Raw genomic sequence first — 20,081 nt, 5'->3', positions numbered from 1 at the left:
TGACAAAAGAGAAATGAACAAATTACCAACATGAGGAATAAAACAGGGGCTATCACTACAGAACTTGCAAACATCAAAAAGAGAGTAAGGGAATACTCCAAGTAACTCTACCCACACAAATTTGACATCTTAGCTGAAATGGATGAATTCATAAAACACAAAACAAAACAAAACCTACCAAATCAACCCGTATTAAATCAGTAATTTAAATAGCCCCTGTAACTATTAGGGATACTGAATTTTAATTTTAAAGTTAAAAAAACAAAAACAAAAACAGGGCATCTGGCTGACTCAATTGGTAGAGCATGTGACTCTGGATCTCAAGGTCACGAGTTCAAGCCTGCCCATGCTGGGCATAGAGCCTACTTTATTATTATTATTTTTTTCAATAGAGCCTATTATTTAAAAATAATCCCGAAAAGAAGTCCCCAGATGGTTTCAATGGAGAATTCTACAAAACATTTTAAGAAGAATTAACATCAATTCTAAATAATCTTCCAGAAAATAGGAGAGGGAACAATTCCCAGTTAATTTTATGAAGCTAATTATTATCCTGATACTAAAATCAGACAATGAGGATACCAAAACCACAAAACAACATCCCTCATAAAGACAGACACAAGAATCCTTAACTAAACATTACCTAAAAGGAGCCAGCAATACATAAAAAGTTATAAATCATGACCAAATGGCGTTTATTCCAAGAGTACAAAGCTGGTTCAATATTGAATATGCAATCAATTTAATCCACCAAATCAAAGTTGCTAAAAAAGAAAAATAATAGGATCATTTCAACAAATGCAGAAAAAGCATTTGACAAAATCCAATACCCAATGAAACTCTCAAAAACTAAGGTGTACTTCCTCAACTTCATAAAGAGCATCTATAAAAAGCCAGAAGCTAACATTACACTTAATAATGAGCTCAGCAAGGTCACAGACTAAAGACAAACATGCAAAATTCAATTCTATATAGTAACAATGAACACAAAGACACTGAAATAAAATTTACAATTACTCAAAAAAAACCAAGGAGATACAAATGGATTAAAGCATGTACAGAATATATGCTGAAAACTACAAGTTCATGGATTGGAAGACTCAACATGAGAAAGCTATCAATTCTCTTCAAAATGATATAAAGGTTTAACACAGTTCCTATTAAAATCTCAGCAAGATATTTAAGTATAGATTTTTTTTAATATTTATATGGTAAATACAGGTAAGATTATTCTAAAATTTATATGGAAAAACAAAGGAACTGGAAAAGTTAAAAACTGTTTTGATAAAAATAAACTGGGAGAAAAAAAAAAACAAACAGGAGGAACCAGTCTATCCAACTTCAAGACATATATAATTATATAGCTACAGTAATCGAGACTGTGATACTGGCGCAAAGACAGACACACAGATCAGTGGAATAGAAAAAAGAACACAGAAAACAGACCAACATAAATACACCCAAATGAATTTTGAGAAAGGTAATTCAAAAGAGGAAAGATGGATTTTCAACAAAACGTTCCAGAGCAACTGGACATCCATCAGCAAAAAAATAAACTTTGATCTAAATCCCATTCGTTATACAAAAATTAATAGATCACAGAGTTGGGGCTCCAGGGTGCCGCAGTCAGTTGAGCAGTCTTGGTTTTGGCTCAGGGCATGATCTTGGGGTCATGGGATCAAGCCCCACATCAGGCTCCCTGCTCCGTGTGGAGTCTACTTGAGACTCTCTCTCCCTCTGCCCCTCCCCACACTCTCTCTCTAAACTAAATAATAAATAAATTAACCTTTTAAAAAAAAATCACAAGACTTAAATATAAAACAAAAAACTATCAATTATTTTGGAAAGGACATTTTGGGATCTGAAGCTAGGAAAAGAGTTCTTCTGTCTCAGACTTAATACTAAAAACACAATCCATAAAAGGGAAAAATTAATCAACTGGACTTCATCAGTATTTAACTTTTCATCTGTGATAAAGAGATAAAAACAGGCTGGGATAAAGTATTTGCAAACCACCTATCTAACAAAGGACTAGTACCTATATATAAAGAAATCTCAAAACTCAAAAGGTTAAAAAAAAAAAAAAAGCAAAGAGTCTAACCAGAATATGGGTAAAAAAACATGAAGAGATAGTTCACCTAAGAGAATAAACAGCCAATAAACATATAAAAAAATGTTCAACATCTTTACCCATCAGGGAAATGCAAACCAAATACTACAATGAGATATTGTATACTCTATACACTACACAACATGTGAAGTGGCTAAAATAAAAAAGAGCAACATCATCAAATACTGTCAAGAATGTGGAGAAACCAAATCACTCATAGATTGCTGCAGAAATACAAAATGGTCAGCCCTCTGGAAAAGTCTGGCAGTTTCTTTAAAAAACCAAATGTGTCGTTACCATATAATCTAGCAGTTGCACTCCTGGATGTTTGTATCTCAAGAGGAATGAAGAGTTTGTTATAACAAAAGCCTACCCATAAATGTTTAACAGCTTTATTATAATAGCCAAAATAGGCGGTGCTTGGGTGGCACAGTCAGCTAAGGGTTCAAGTCTTGATTTCAGCTCACCTTATCATCTCAGGATTATAAGATCGAACCCCGCATCGGGCTCTGAGCTCAGTGAAGAGTCTGCTTGAGATTCTTCCTCCCTTCCCCCACCCCCACTTCCCCACTGCACATACTCTCTCTAAAATAAATAAATCTTTTTTTTAAGATTTTGTTTATTTGACAGAAAAAGACAGTAAGAGAGGGAACACAGCATGGGGAGTGGGAGAGGGTGAAGCAGGCATCCCACTGAGCAGGGAGCCTGATGCAGGATTTGATCAGGACCAAGCTGAAGGCAGATGCCTAATGACTGAGCCACCCAGGTGCCCAAATAAATCTTAAAAAAAATAGTAATAGTCAAAAATGGGAACAACCCAGATACCTTTCATGGATGAATGACTACACTATGATATATCCACATCACTGATGTACTCTCAGTTAAAAAAACAAAAAACACCACCCACTGACACCATGTAACAACCTGTATCAATCTTCTGAGCAGGATGCTGAGTGAAAAAAAAATTAGCTGGAAATGAATTCCATTTATGTAACATTCTTGAAATGACAAACTATAGAAATGGGGGTAGTGGTTGTCAAGTGTTAAGGAGTAGGTACCAATGGGAAGGAAATGCATATGTCTATCTAAGGGCAATATGAAATAGAAATGTTTTAAATCTTGACTATATCAAAGGCAATATCCTGGCTGGATACTGTACTACAGTTTTGCATGAGATTACCAGTACTGGGAAACTGGATAAGGAATACATAAAATCTCTATTATATCTTACAGCTGCATGTGAAGCTACAATTATCTTAAAGTAAATTTAATTAAAAAACACATCCATGTGTTTTGGGGTGGGGTTTTTTGTTGTTGTTGTTGTTGTTTTTTTTTTTTTTTTTTTTTTTTTTTGTTTTTGTTTTTTAAAACCATGTGTTTTAATTAAAACACAGAGTCCTCAACTTGGAAGCACACTTTGTCTCTCCAGCTGCAATCCCTAAAACATCAAATAAATGCTTCTGATTGTTTTACCAGAAACAAAACAAACAAGCAAACAAAAAACCCACAAATGCACAGTCCTGATCCCATGTACCTTACATTCTACAGGGATGTAAACAGATCATTAACAAATATATACAGAGCCAGGCAGCAACAGATGTTGCAAAGGAGAATAAAGGGAAAGGGTAAGGGGACTGAGTGTGGAAAAGGAGTTAGTATGCTGGAAAGACGTCACAGGGTGTATTTGGTAAAACACTATCATGATACTGGTTAACACAGTCAACCAATTTCAAGTTATAAACAAAGATTTCAAAAGCAGAAATGAAGAATCAACAAATATCTTTTATAGCATTCTCTCCTCATTCTAATCTAACTTGTGCACCATCCAAATTTTTAAGGGATTAACATAAAATATGGTATGACCTTTTCTCCCACATTTTTAACAGATCTTTATCATTTATGGAATCAACTCCACTTCAGCAAAACATTGAAGTACGGTCTTCCAAGACTACTGCCATCACCTTTTTATGGGAGGGAAACTGAAGTACAAAGATGATAAGGAATTCACCTGCCTAGTTAACCAGCTGGGTAGCTAGAACTGAGGGGGTCTTGAGCATTTTGTTTACATCCCTATCATATTAGTAATCACATTCTGCCTTATAGTCAAACAATTTTCATTGGACTGCCCTCCCCCTACACTGAAATTGTAAAGTACTACGGGAGAAACCTACAAAAATGCCATATACATACATACATGCCTACATACATATATATATATGTATGTGTGGGTGTGTGTGTCTATATGTCCTGTAAAACTGGATTGTTTTCTACTATGTGTATGTGTGTGTGTGTGTGTGTGTGTGTGTGTCCTGTAAAAATGGATTGTTTTCTACTATTATGCAAACTGACATTAAATAATGACCATCTTACAGATCTGGAGGTAATGGCTTCAAGTAGAATGGAACGAGCTACCTTGAATTTCTCCCTGAGGATCTTTGTAATACCACTTCTGCATTGCTTCGTGCATCAGCGGAACAGACACTCCCTTAGCTCTGTGCTCTTGCAGTTTCGACGCCAGTCTCTCATCATCTAGTGCACTGTCTTGGAGATAAGCCACCATCTTCTCAGCTTGCTAATAGGAAAAAAAAAAAAAAAAGGATTGAGGAAACAAATGATCCCAAATTAATACTAGAACATATAATAAAAATGCCTACCTTTTTTTGAATGATTTGGCCTGTGAAAGGTATTTCAATGCAAGAAACATAGCAGGCAACCATTTACTTCTTCCAACAAGGTCATATAGTATGTACTACCCCCATTTTATGGAGGGGTAAACTAAGGCCGAGAGAGGTCAAATCTTGCTCAAAGTTTCAAAACTTTTAAGCAAACCGAACAGATTAAAACACAAACTGGTATGGATGAAAACCCAGGCTTCTAATCAACACACTAATAAGATTACTTTTTAAACTAATAAGCCACTGGTCAATCCTGAAGCAAACTAAACCTGTAAAAACATGGGTGTTAATACAACAAAGACTCAAGTAATATGATTACAAATAAAATTTTTTATAAGTTTTACTAAGACACTGCCTTTTCTTCCTCTCCTTGAGCATTTCCTGCCACCAAAAACTACCCCACCCTGAAAGAGAAATTCTTCTACAGAAAACAAGCTATCATTTACTTTGTATACAACAAAGGTATATCTTAGGAAAATCTAGAGACATAAATAAAATGTTAAAATTCTGAGTTTAACTATTTTTCCAGTTATATTTTAAGCAAAAAATACAGAAGATGCTATGCCCATCCACAGCTGCTTGTATTTGCCATTTTTGGCATTCCATTAATTTCCAAAAAGAAAAAAGAAAAGCAAACAGCTAAGGGCAACCTCAGAAGAGAAAAAATAACCTGACACAATGACTACTACATAGCAGAAACTTATAAGCATGAAATGATTTGAAAGACAATTACTCACACAAAAAAATACGAGATTTACAAACAACTTTTCCAGTACATAAAATCTAATGCACAGAAGTTCCATTTCTAAATATTCATTTAATGCTTCCAAATTTTATGGTAGTTTGAGAAAGAAAAAAAGGATTACAAGATTTTTACCTGCTCCAAATGTTTCAGACCCTCTTCATCATCTGGCTCTGTGGAAACACTGCCCATCCCAGGAGCACCTACGACCGGCGTTTCAACTGGCCGGAGGGCAGGACTTGGATTGGGAACAGGCGGTGGAAGTATGAGAAGAGGAGAGGCTGTATCTGAAGGAATCTGTGACAGGGGCTGCTGGACATCAGAAACTATTTCTAAAGGAAAAAAACATGGAATATAGAGACTCTTTTTCAGATTTTATTTTTTATAGAGAGAGAGAGCAGGGGGAAGGGCAGAGGCATAGGGAGAAGCAGGCTCCCCGCTGTGCAGGGAGCCCAGTAGAGTCTTATGAAGAATGTATCACCAAGTTGGGCCACTCACTAAATGGGCTCAACAGAAATATGGATCAGGAACACTGCAGCTACTTCTTATAGAGAAGTGTAGTATTTCTCCCTACGATGACTGAAGTACCTCTACAAAATGACACAACATAAGGATTAAAAAAGGTATCTAGGGGCGCCTGGGTGGCTCAGTGGGTTGAGCCGCTGCCTTCGGCTCAAGTCATGATCTCGAGGTCCTGGGATCGAGTCCCGCATCGGGCTCTCTGCTCGGCAGGGAGCCTGCTCCCCTCTCTCTCTCTCTGCCTGCCTCTCCATCTACTTGTGATCTCTCTCTGTCAAATAAATAAATAAAATCTTTAAAAAAAAAAAAAAAGGTATCTAGACAGTACCTGACTGGGTCACTAGAGCAACTGCCCAACAGATACACAATTTCCTTTTGAGAGCAAACTATCAGTCCAATCCGTTCTTTATAACATGTCTCCACCAGCAGATGATTAACAAAGCACTGCAAATCTTCTCAAAAATACTGTAACTCATCATCAAAACTTTGATTAAGTGCATTGGCAATTATCTTGAATAAATACCTATTTCAGGTGATAATTAATGTATTTCAATACATTATTCTTTAGGATAATGAAGAGCATTTGGGAGTTTACCTAGACAGGTCAGCAAGTTCTTCTCAATATAAACACAGACTGCAAAAGAGGCTCTGTGTTGGTCCCTATTTCTAGCCTCTCAGTATGCAGGCTCTTAAGAAGGGAGGGGGATGGGAGTAATTAGATACAAATGCAGTTTCTCCTTTGAAACCTTGTTTGCTCAATTACAGACAGCTTCTCCAAATCCCTGCCCCTCTCAGGAACACTTTCCTCTCTCTGCCAAACTTCTTAAAAGAACAGTTGATCCACCACAACCACCACCACCCCTGCTACACTGTGACTTCCACTTCCAACCTCCAATACAGCTTCTCTCTCACAAAGAAGCAGTGACTCAAAGTCCCCAAACCCAATGGCTTTTCCTAGTCCTCTCCATCTGACCTTAGCAGCCCAATCCTGAATTGAAACCTTCTCCCTTCCTTACTGTCCTTCACTATAGGCCACTCTTGCCTATGAAGATTTTCTCTGGCTACTCTTCACCTATCCTCTAAAAATAGGAATTTTGCCCTAGATGACTAATATGCTTTATCTCCCTTACAGACTATCAATCTGGAGTTTCATCTTTAATGGGTATCTACGAAGCTTTCTCAAAATACACATGTCTGGATTCCATCCTAAAATCTCCTAGAATAAGGTCCCAGGCATCTACATTCAAGAGAATGAACCACAAGTAATTTGGGGGCAGATCATAACTGAAAATGACTACTACATATCAAACAGGTCTCAAAATGGACAAGTCCCACAGTGCCTGACAGAGATTCAAGTATTTGAAATCACTCACTAAGCTTTGCTCTAGACATAGAACTCTAAAAAGATACCCCTAGTTTAAGCCCTATAAATATTAGTCTATAAGGCAAAAAAGATAATAGATGGTCTATTAGGCAAAAAGGATAATACACAGATCTTTATCATATTGTATTGCCATGTCAAGAATAGTGCTGGTTGTTTAAGAACCAAGAGAAGATCGCTAATCAGCTCAGGAATTTGGGGTGGAACAGAGTTCCAGGCACAGAGAGGAGCATGTGCTAAGGCATGGAGACAAAAGAACAAGGCCTTATATGGGGTGGGCCTAAGGGTCTGTGAGGGTGGGGAACAGAGTATGGAGGAGACAGAGATGGCACTGAAACTGTACAGAAAGAAGAGGCATATGCCAGGTCATACAAGGACTCAAATGCCATGTTAAAGGCATGTTCCTATGGTGACTCAACCAATTAACCCTTCAACGTCAAGTACCACAATGTCATTTTTAAGTATGCACAAGAAGGAACATGGAAGTAAACATTAAAACTGCCTACTAAGGTATACGAGCAAATTAAAACAGTAACACTGGAGAAGGGGATATACTTTAAACTTATTCTTTAGCAAAGGTGGTAGGACTTCCACAGATCCATCCATGTTCTTTCTGGCCTCTCTTAGAACAACAGCAATTTGGTGTGCCTTCTGGACACACATCCAACCACTATATGAAAGGAAGGTACCTGTCTGATGTGGGGATCAAATTACTGCAGAGGATCCTAAACCCTGTCCGCTCAACCAATACCAAGGTGGCTGTGTCATAACATCCTAAGTAAGATTCCCGAGTTTCTAACTCTGTTTTGGTGAATTTGGGGAACGACAAAACATGGGAAGCAGCGTTTGAGGGGGTTCACTGGTAAAATAATCTATTCCAGTAATTTACCACTGGGAGAGGTTCTATAAGGCATAAACAGAATCCTATCTTATCAGTGATCACTGGCCTGCCTGAGCAGAATCCTGTTTTAGCTTGTCTACTCTCATAAATACATACCATCCCCTCTGCTGGGCACTTTGGTCGGTAGGCTAGTTTCTGTCTGATTCTCTTCCTCAGCTTTTTCCGTTTGCTCAGTTTGGGGTTCCTCTTTCCTCTCAAACTGTGGTGCTTCCTGAGGCTGATGGTCTGAAGGAGTACCTGGTCTAGCAGACGATGAGGAGGTCTGGGATATTTCCTCACTGGCTTCTGTAACATGAAGCATTCTTAAGTTAACAACTTGGGAAATTCTGAGTCTGATGAAAACAAGAAGGTAAAAGACAAAAATGAGCCTTACCTACTCCCACTCTATCTGTCTTCTCTCCCTCTTCCTATTTGTCTTATCAGGTTCTTTGGCTTCTTCATTATGGCTGCTCTCAGAGTCAGAGCACTCCCCACCTTCCTCTACAGGCCGGAAGTCCATTTCCTGCTCTTCTGGAATTGGCTCTTTCTGTACTTTCTGTGTTAAGAAAATAAAGCCAAAGGTCAACAATACATTTGGCTCTGGTGGCAGGTCAATGCCTGTTTTAACATTTAAAACAAATTTCTTACCTTTAGAGAGAGGAACGCTCCAGAGGAGTCAAATGTGCCCATCTCTTCTTCAGCATCCTCTAAGCACCACTCAGGCAAGCTATCCCGGTCATCATCTATGCTTCCACTGCCAGAACGCACCCTTCGGTAACCTCGTTCATCATCCCGATCTCGAAAATCAAACTCAAACCTTCGCCGTCGCTCCATGTGTTCCCGCCAGCCTGCAGAACGAGGGCCATCTGGGATGAGGAGGAGGATACAAACCTTAGAAAATTTTTAGGACAGTACTTGAGGAAAAAAAAAATCAAAATAGGAAATAAAGAAGAAAACTATGCCTGGCTGTGAATTCAAATGATCAACCTACTAAAGAGAAAATTAGGCAAAGTAAATGAAATTCAGAGCTCAGCATACATATAACATCACTAAGTAGCAACAGGAGTTACCGTTGGTGAGTACTGAGCCATATCAACTCCTCTAAAGCTCTGAAAAATAAATTTTAAACAAATTACTGTTAAAGGACACTTGATTTGAAGTATACACTTTGGATAAGCTTTAGGTATCTGACTGAAATGTCAATTAGCCATTCACATGGCATACTCTTAGCCCAGGCTTATAATGCTGGTCATCTTCCCATACTAAAGTCTATGCCTTTCCTCTGGCAGGCCTTAACACGTTTCTTTCTTCTCACAAAAATGATGTATACCATGAACTCCCTGTGGCAAATCCTAATATTAAATTTATCAAGCCTACTTGCAAGGGCCAAGATTCCATTTGTAATTCTGATTCCCCAAAAAAAGGCATGGAATTATAGCACTGACAGATGTCAGAGATTTTATATACCCCACTATCCTAATTTTATAGTTTAAGAAACAAAAACTCTGACAGAAGTAACTTGCATAGTGGCAAAGCAGAACAAGAATCTAATTCTGCATCTTCTACTGCTTTTTCCACAACAGCATGCTTACTTTCCCTTCCCTTTATTCTCATCTCTTAACTCTCCCTAGGGAGTTTTTATTTCTGTGTAATACCCCCAGGGACATTCCTAAATCCACCCTACCATACTGTTTATTACATCTACTTTCCAACAGAAAAAAGACTGCCTAAGAATAAAGGATGCCAGTTGAGGTATTTTGTTTTTTTAAGAAAGGGGAACTCTTGTTAATATCTGATAAACCCGAGTCTAAGAGAGTCTTTAAAAAAGAAGCAGGTTTTAAGCTTTCTCTGTGGGAGATACACAAAAGAAATGAGACAAAAAGTTCAATGTTCTTACTACTGAGGCCCAATTTGTTAAGACCAGCAATCTAAAACAAACCGAAAATAAGAAGGCAAAACACTAAAATGCCCAGTAGAGGCACCTACTTACAAATCACTCACAAATGAGTTAAGAAAACATTATTCCCATGCTCCCCCATTCTTCACTTAGAACTATTACATTGTGAAAACTAAAGAACTTTACACCCAGGCTGCTTAAATGCAAACCTAGAATCATTACTCAAAAGAAGTACTCATGACCAAATGTTGAATTCCAGAGTACTCTCTCTATTACTATCATTTCTGAAGTCTGCTAAGTATGCACCATGATAGGAATCTATCCTTCTAGGCATCTGGCTCATGTTTTCCTCTTACTGAGTTTCTTAAGTTCAGCTCCCAGAGTGGATGCTTTGCTGTCCTTAATCGTCCCATCTCCCATACATATCCAGTTTTCAGACCTACTTAAAACAAATGTAGAAATCCCTAGCTTATAAAGACTAACCACCGCTTTTTAACGTCCTCCCAATAACAGAATAAAAGTTTGCTACAATTTTTATACTACAAAAATTAGTCAAAATCATTATATTTAAACTTTTAATCAAATCATAAAATAACTATAAGAAATGTTAAGAGTAAAACAACTGATATAATCAGACAACTTTTAAGAATGCTGGGTTAAAAACTAGATGGTATTCTTTTTTAAAAATGCTTATTTCCAGGGTTTTTTCAGCCAGCCCTGTATATTATATACCCCAAACGGTCTTTTAAAAATATATCAGTAAAAAATTGGGGGGAAATTGTTAAGTTAATGACAAATAAATCAGACATGGAAATCAAATCAGAGACAAAGATTTTTAAAAGACAACATATGTCCAAATCAAAGTTGGGGTGAGGAGGGTCAGTGGTAGAAAATACATTAAAATTTTACTTTGTTTAACTAACTCCCTTTAATAGAATCGACATCAGACATTTGGCCTCACAAACACTGTTGGTCTTCCAAAACATTCACCTTGTTTGTTTTTGATCCGCTGGAATTTCTCTTCTCGCTCAGCCCGGACCCTGTCCATTCTTTCACTGAATGCTTGTTGGGAACATAGTCTACAAACCCTTTTGCTTACAGGCAAGCTCAGCACAAAATGCTGTGATGCCTTGAAGAGAACTGTAACATCTGGTTGCCCAGCACACAGACTCATGAGAATTGCCTAGATAACTGTGATGTAAACAATGCCCACTCATGACAGAAAACTCACCCAAGAGTCAGCCATGAGGAGTTGGCATAAAAGCATCAAAACTATATACAAAGATTAACTTCACTATGTGTCCACCTATCCATAAACCTAAAGCACTCTGATTGCTTTTATAATGTTTACTTGGGCTGAGATTAGTGATTTTGCTAATAACTTGATTTTAAAATGTAAATGAAAACAGTCTGATTATGAGTTTTTCTACTAAAAGTGAGCTTCTCTGGCATATGGTTGATAGCTAAAATAATGTTGTGCACATGAAATTCATAAGGCAAATATACACTCTTTGTGCACTCTGGTTCTGCATGACCCCACGATTCAAACTACAGTGGCATCTGATTATCATGAGGCATGGAATCAGCACTTTGGTAGGGGATGAACTTTGACACAAAGCACCAGTGTCTTCAATTACCAGCATATCTAATGTCAGGGAAGAACAGTTTGAAGCATTCTTAAGAGTCAAACAGAAGAACTTACAAAACCACTAATCACTACTATTCTCTCTCTCTCTCCTAAAGTTAGGACAAAAGAATGAACTTATGATTATGTTTTTGACCTGGGCTTAGAGTTTATCCTTCAAATAAGCATAAATCACTTATTCGGGACCAAAAAACCCTGAAAGAATACATCTTTTATTATACAGGAAAAGCACCCACTTTAGGGAAAGCACATATTCCTTAGTGAGCGTGTAATTACATATTTGTAAGTTTTAAAGCATGCTGAAAAAATACAACAATTCGGTGTTAGACAAAACTGAAGGAGACCCTCTCACGGTTTTGCAAAGATAGGTGCTTTCCATTAAACCACACTACTTGCTCCAGAAAAATAAAAATGATTTTCATCAACTGAAGAGATATGGGGGAATCTTCGTGCTGAAATTTTTTTGTATTGATAAGAGTGTGATGTGATGATGCAAGTGTGTGACATAAATAACTAAGTCTTCTTTTTTTTTTTACTTTACCTATTCATCTTTCTTGCTTGATTGGTAACAATGTCCACTAAATACTCCCTTATTTTGTTCCCTGCACTCACTCAGTAGGAGCCTTACCAGGGCTGTGGGGCCGCCACCTCTCTCCGTCACGTCTCGGTCCAGCTAGTCGCCAACCTCCATCTTCATCTTCTCCATTTTGTTCTTCTCTAAAAATACGCCAGTTTTCACTTTCTGATCGTATAAATTCATGCTTTCTTCCCACAGATGTTGGTCCACCTTCCTCAAAATTTGGTCTCCCTGTAATGAAAATAAGGAAACATGTGCCTCAGCCAATACGGATTCTGAAAACAGACCAGACGGCTCAGATCACGCTTTTGTGCAGACGTGCCTACCCCAATGCTCAGGAAAGCATGAGTAACAGAACTGCTGTGGACATAAGTATCTAGTACTAGTCATAATTCTTAAAGGCAACAGTCACAGACTGGGCAATTACTTTTTATTTTTTTATCTTTTTTTTTTTTTTTTAAGATTTTATTTATTTATTTGACACAGAGATAGAGAGTGAGCACAAGTAGGCAGAGCGGCAGGCAGAGGGAGAGGGAGAAGCAGGCTTTCCATGGAGCAGGGAGCTGATGCAGGGTCTCAGAGCTCTAGGATCATGACTTGAGCCAAAGGCAGATGCTTAACCGACTGAACCACCCAGACATACCTGGGCAATTATTTTTTAAACAAATAATATGTGCATTATAAAAAGGGGATGCAATGAAAAGTTAACCAACCTACCTTACCAGCACATACTACTTTTTTAAAAGTCATACAAGAATTTTCAATTATATGATGCATCTTTACTTATTTAATTAACTTCTACTGGCAATTTGCTCAAATAGAGTATCTATAAAATTCAACCTATATTTTATTATAAAAAACACTGTACACTCAAAAGTACACAATGTGAACTATAATTTTTTCATTTTCATTTACTCTAACATCTATTACATTATAGGCATAAAACAAATTGCTTTTGGACAGAATGCAAAACTAAGTTATGTGCAACCTAATGCCAGTCAAGGGTTCCATTAATGATGAAAGAAAGCCTGGTATACTAAGTGAACTAAATTGGTACTTTCAAAAGATAAGATAGTTCCGAACTGTGCAAACAAATTATTTCTTTACTCACCATCCCACATGTGCTAACATAAACAATTCAAACAGATTATATAAAATCTCACATTAAATTAGTTAAAAACCCAGAACATACACTGGTATCTTCCATTTATGACCTACGGTTAACTATACTTCAGTGACAACCTCAATTCCTTGTACTAAACCACCAAAAAAGTGAAAGAAAGTTGTACAGTTGCATCTGAAAATGAGGGAATTCTAATTTCTGGTCATCCTCTTAAGTTCCACTTCATATTATTAAGATTCAATATCCTTTTTGCCCAAACACTTACTAGGTTATCACCACAAATTATTCTATTGAAAGATAAAATATCTAGAAATCTGCTGGGCAAAATGCTACCTGCTTTCTTATTACAGCAGGCAGCCTCTAAGATAGTCCCCAACAAGCCCGGCCTCCTGGCTATTGTGGAATCCCTGCACCTCAAGTGTGGACTGCACTTACTGGCTAGCTCCCAACAAACGGGACACAGCAGAAGTGATAAGATGTCAATGCCAATATTAAGTTAAAAACAACTATGACTTCCATCTGGGATGCTCTCTCCATAGCAATCCAACTGCCATGTCATGAGGCAGCCCTGTGGAAAAGCTCGTATGGCACAGAACTGAGGCCTGCCAACAGCCACATCAGTAAGCATGGAAGTGGATCCAACCCCAGTCAAGCCTTCAGATGACTACAGCCCTGCTGACACCTGACTGTAGCCCTGCAGTCTCATAAGAGACCCAGGTCAGAGTCAATCAACTACGCTGCTTCTTCCTATCCCAAAGAAACTGAGATAATGCTTGTTGTTTTCAGCTACTAAGTTCTGAGGTATTTTGTTACAAAGCCATAGATAATAAAAACACTCATCTAAAAAAATCTATCCATCCTGTTTATTCTTCATAATAATCCTCAATATTTCATTTTTTTTTTGAAGATCTTACTTATTTACTTGAGAGAGGGAAAAGGGTCAGAGGGAAAAGCAAACTCCCTGCTGAGCAGGGAGCCCGATGCAGGACTCGATATTGGGACTCCAGGATCATGAGCTGAGCTGAAGGCAGTCACTTAACCAACTGAGCCACCCAGGCACCCCAACAATCCTCAATATTTGAAGTTATCTTGGGGCACCTGGGTGGTTGAGTTAAGTGGCTGCCTTCAGCTCAGGTCATGATCCTAGGGTCCTGGGATTGAGCCCTGCCATCAGGCTCCCTGCTTCCCTTACTGAGCAAGGAGACTTCTTTTCCTTCTCTTGCTCCCCCTTCCTTTGTGCATACGTGCTCTCTCTCTCTGTCAAATAAATAAATAAATAAAATCTTTAAAAAAGAAATTATTTGGGGGACCTGGGTGGCTCAGTTGGTTAAGCATCTGCCTTCAGTCCGGGTCCCAGGATCCCGGGATTAAGCCTCATGTGGGGCTCCCTACTCAGGCAGAGCCTGCTTTTCCCTCTCCCACTGGCCCTCTTCCTGCTCATTCATTCTCTCTCTCTGAAATAAACAAATAAATAATTTTTTTAAAATATTTGAAGTTATTTTTCCTATTTTGTAACTGAGAATACTGAGGCTCAAAAGAACAAAAGAGAACTGTCCAAAATCACACTATTTAAATGGTACAGAAAGGATTCAAATGTTAATCTCCTCATTCAACAAATATTTATTGCACATTAAGTGCCAAGTTTTATGAAATCAAATACAGATATATATCTGCCCTTGGGTTCAGAGATCTTCTAGGTTCTCTTGCTCAGAATAAGAAAGGCAACCTGTTTTACAAAGTACCACATCTACTATATGAGTTGGTGAAATATGTAGCTATACTCACAAAAAAGAAGCAAACTTAAGGAAACCCCTAATACGGAGGCACCTGGGTGGCTTGGTTAGTTAAACATACAACTCTTGATTTTGGCTCAGGTCATGATCTCAGAGTTCTGAGATCACTTCACAACAGGATCCATGCTCAGCAGGGAGTCTTTGAAATTCTCTCTCTCTCTCCCTCTTCCTCTGCCCCTACCCATACCATGCTCTCTGCTCTCTAAAATAAATCTTTAAAAAAAAAATCCCTAATATATATATAGATAGATAGAAACATATATAGATAAATGATGGGAAATGGCTTTTAATCCACATAATCAGGTATGTGTCAGGTACCATGCAATGATTTGGGAATACAGTAGTAATCACATGATGGATGCACTAGATGAAACACTCACTTTCTTTCACCTACTTTTACACTAAGCCTTTGAAAAACTAATGAACACAGCAAAGCAAGAGAAAAAGCAGAAATTGCAAAATGCTTAACTCATCAAAACTGACCACTATAAATTTTTTGTAACAGATGATACACTACAAAATATTAAAATTATTAAAAATAAAAATACTAGTAATCCTGGGGCACCTGGGTGGCGCAGTGGGTTAAAGCCTCTGCCTTCGGCTCAGATCATGATCTCAGGGTCCTGGGATGGAGCCCCGCATCAGGCTCTCTGCTCGGCGGGGAGCCTGCTTCCCTCTCTCTTTGCCTGCCCCTCTGCCTACTTGTGATCTCTGTCTGTCAAATAAATAAATAAAAAATCTTAAAAAAAAATACTAGTAATCCCTCAATCTTAGAAACAGAACTCTATCTGTAGTTAGCTTTTATTTAACTTTATATTTTTTTATAGTTGCAATCAGTATACCTACTATTTTCATAGCAAGTACTTCTCTGTGATTATACATCTTCCCAATCATACAAATGGGTACATACCAGGTATACTTTGCAGCCATAGTGTAATCCACTAGATTATTGCCCACTGGACATTTACTTTATAACCAATTTTTTGTGGACTATATAGATAGTTAGACAAGAAATACTTTTCTGAATTATGTCTTCTTAAAAAAAAAACCTCAGGGCCCCTGGGTGGCTCAGTGGGCTCTCTGATCAGCAGGGAGCCTGCTTCCCTTCCTCTCTCTGCCTGCCTCTCTGCCTACTTGTGATCTCTCTCTCTGTCAAATAAATAAATAAAAATCTTTAAAAAAAAAAAAACACCCTCAAAAGAGTGCAATTACTAGGTCAAAAGACAGACTTTGTCCACTGCCTCTTTCCCTGAAAAAAGAGGGTCAGATCAACACACCATTTCACATTATTGATACTAAGTGCTGATATCCTTTCAAAACTTTTTTACTACTTTAATAGTTGTAAAGTGCTAAATTAATGCAGCTCAAATATGAATTTTTCATATCAAAGATATTTCCTGTTGCTTACTGACTTTATGTCCCTTTGTGTAAACTGTTTATATATCTTTTAAACTAACAGCTTCATTACCTTCGGACCTATCAGTCCTACATGTATTTTTCATATTAGTACCTAATAAAAAAATGAAAAACACAATGGGGCAGGGGCACCTTGCTGGCTCAGTCGGAAGAGCATGTGACTCTTGATCTCAGGGCTATAGGTTCAAACCCCACAATGAATGTAGAGATTACTTAAAAATAAAATCTTAAGGAAAAATTAAAACAGGAAAAAAGAACAGGGCAAAAATAGGGAAAATACAGGAAGAAACAAAATCTCGCTTTTCTACTTATTAAAAACCACCTTGTAATTTTCAACAATTTTCATAATGTTTGAATGACTATGCCATACCTTGTTCCAAAAACGATTTGAGACTGGTATTTTGAAGATAAAGAAGAGCACAGTACTAAACAAAGAATAAAAATCTTGCATTCGCTACACCTGATTTTACTTCTGGCCCCAACCAATTCTGATTTATATATCCTGGCTTTAAAAAAAAATGAAAGAAAGAAAGAAAAGATCCAAGGGGCGCCTGGTGGCTCAGTGGGTTAAAGCCTCTGCCTTTGGCTTGGGTCATGATCCCAGGGTCCTGGGATCGAGCCCCGAGTCAGGCTTTCTGCTTGCAGGGAGCTTGCCTCCGCCCCTCTCTCTGCCTGCCTCTCTGCCTACTTGTGATCTGTCTGTCGAATAAATAAATAAAAATCTTAGGAAAAAAAAAAAAAGGCCCAATTCCCAATTTAAAAGTGTGTGTGCATGTGTGTGTGTGTGTGTGTGTGTGTGTGTGTGTGTGTGTGTAGGTAAGGCTAGCTGAATTTCCCATTCTAGCTCAAAAATCCTGTAACAAAGTAGTTCAAATTTTGTTACTGAGTGCTTATTTCCTCAACTGCAATGTAGTTTTTGATATGTCACATATTACATAATTAATAACTATAATAGAAATATTAAGGTAACAGGGCTCCTCAGGCATTAAGCATCTGCCTTTGGCTCAGGTCATGATCCCAGTGCCTGGGATCCACCCCTGCTTTGGGCCACACATCAGGCATCAGGCTCCCTGCTCAGAGGCTCAGCAGGAAGCCTGCTTCTCTCTCTCCCACTCCCCCTGCTTGTGTTCTCTCTCTCTCTCTCTGTGTCTCTCTCAAATAAAAATCTTAAAAAAAAAAAGAAGATCGGGGCGCCTGGGTGGCTCAGTGGGTTAAGCCGCTGCCTTCGGCTCGGGTCATGATCTCAGGGTCCTGGGATCGAGCCCAGGTATCGGGGCTCTCTGCTCAGCGGGGAGCCTGCTTCCCTTCCTCTCTCTCTGCCTGCCTCTCTGCCTACTTGTGATCTCTCTCTGTCAAATAAATAAATAAATAAAAATCTTTAAAAAAAAAAGAAGATTGAAATGAAAACTTCTCCAGTAAACCAAAAAAAAGCCAGAATAACATAATTCTAACGCGCCAAACATCCCATATTAAGTGCAAGGTATATGGAGTTCCACCTCAGGGGGTCAGTGTCATTTTCTTTTTCACTCTTTTTTTAAAGATTTTATTTGTTTATTTGAGAGAGAGCACAGAGGGAAAGGGAGAAGCAGACTCCCAGCTGAGCAGAGAGCCCAATGTGGGGTTCGATCCCAGGCCCCTGAGACCACGACCGGAGGTGTAGGCAGATGCCCACCTGACTGAGCCACCTAGGTTCCTCTCACTCATTTTCACAAGAGAAAGATGAAACTAATTCAAGCACCTTTAAGTGGACTTCACTCAACTCCTCTCCCCATTCCCTTTATGAAAACTTTTTCCTGCAGTATAACATTCTTGCCAAAAAGTACATAAATCACAAATGTACAATTCCAAAAGTTTCAATAAAGCAAATATATTCACATAACCAATATTTTAAAAAAAGAAAATATCTGGGGCGCCTGGGTGGCTCAGCTAATTAAACTTCCAACTCTTGATTTCAGCTCAGGTCTTAATCTCAGGGCTGTGGGTTCAAACCCTGCACTGGGCTCCACACTCGGCATGGAGCCTACTTAAAAAATAAAAAATTAACAGAAATAAAAATTTAAAAAATACATCAAGAGCACTCAAAATTCTTGATGTCCTTCCAGTCAACCCTTCCCAAAGTAAGCACTATTTCTGACTTTCATCTCCAAAGATTAGTTCTGTCTGCTTTTTTAACATTTTATGCAAATGAAATATTCCTTTATGTCTGGCTTCGTCCACAATGCTACAGAGAACCACAGTTTGTTCTTTTACACTGCTAACGGAATCTCACTGTATGGACACACCACAATATATTATTCTGTTGCTGATTTAGGCTGTTTCTAGTTCTCTGCTGTATCAATTGTGCTGCTATGAGCGTTCCTGGATATGAAATTTAGTAAAAGGTTGTATTTCTGTTGGTCTATGCCTAGAAGTGAAATTGCCAGGAGTAAAATAAGGTATTTTCAACTTCAGTAAGCACTACCAAATATTTTCCCATAAAAACAGTACTAACTTTACCATTTTTACCTGTTTTACTCAGACCTCTAGGAAACATTAACATGAGTGCTTCCTCTATAGACAAACACAATTAAAGATGAAGGATTAAAAATAAAGGAGACTTAGACACAGCATCTACCCTCCAGGTCCATAGCTCAGAGACAAACATGTAAACAAATGCATCCATTTATTTCATCTAATCATCATTTTAACCACAAAAATTAAGTTAAACATTATCATCTCTATTATTCCTGTAAGGAAAGGGATACCTGTAGAGGGAGTTTCCCAAGATCACACAGTTGAGTAGTGACCAAATCAGAAATAGAACATGGGTGTTCAGAGCACCTGGGTGGCTCAGTCATTAGGCATCTGCCTTCATTTTGGGTTATGACCCCAGGGTCCTAGGATCGAGCCCCACATGGGGCTCCCTGCTCAGTGGGGACTCTGTTTCTCCCTCTCCCACAGCCCCTGCTTGTGTTCCCTCTCTCGCTGTGTCTGTCAAATAAATAAATAAAATCTTTACCAAAAAAAAAAAAAAATTAAACTCCTAATCCTGGGTTTACTCACAAATTTAACCCACTGAAGAAGCAAAAATTCCAGAAAAACTAATGGAGAAAGAGGCAGCTCTGAGATCAAAGTCTAACAAACTCTAAAATGGCAACAGACATACTACACATGGCACAGCTTACAGATAAAGACTACCAACATCTCTATAAGGGGAAGATGGGACTAAAGGTATTAATATCCCAACAGAAATCATGTCAAGGGGCGCTTGGGTGACTCAGTCAGTTAAGAGTTTGTTTTCAGTTCAGGTCATGATCTCAGGGTCATGGGATTGAGACCTGAAA

At 38.3% G+C, this 20,081-nt stretch overlaps 1 protein-coding gene across 1 annotated transcript in view; it reads right to left on the bottom strand.

Moving 5' to 3' along the window:
• GIGYF2 (GRB10 interacting GYF protein 2) overlaps window positions 1–20,081 on the bottom strand; it is a 149,605-nt gene that overhangs the window by 49,344 nt on the left and 80,180 nt on the right. The window contains 7 exon segments of the mRNA XM_032355189.1: window positions 4,523–4,682; window positions 5,663–5,859; window positions 8,425–8,613; window positions 8,702–8,734; window positions 8,737–8,863; window positions 8,956–9,173; window positions 12,478–12,657. Of these exon segments, the coding sequence (XP_032211080.1) occupies window positions 4,523–4,682; window positions 5,663–5,859; window positions 8,425–8,613; window positions 8,702–8,734; window positions 8,737–8,863; window positions 8,956–9,173; window positions 12,478–12,657 (1,104 nt within the window).

The sequence above is a fragment of the Mustela erminea genome, chromosome 8 (assembly GCF_009829155.1).
Source record: "Mustela erminea isolate mMusErm1 chromosome 8, mMusErm1.Pri, whole genome shotgun sequence".
Classification (NCBI taxonomy): domain Eukaryota; kingdom Metazoa; phylum Chordata; class Mammalia; order Carnivora; family Mustelidae; genus Mustela; species Mustela erminea.
The sequence above is the reverse complement of the archived record's forward strand: the minus strand, read 5'-3'. Positions and strand labels throughout refer to the sequence as shown.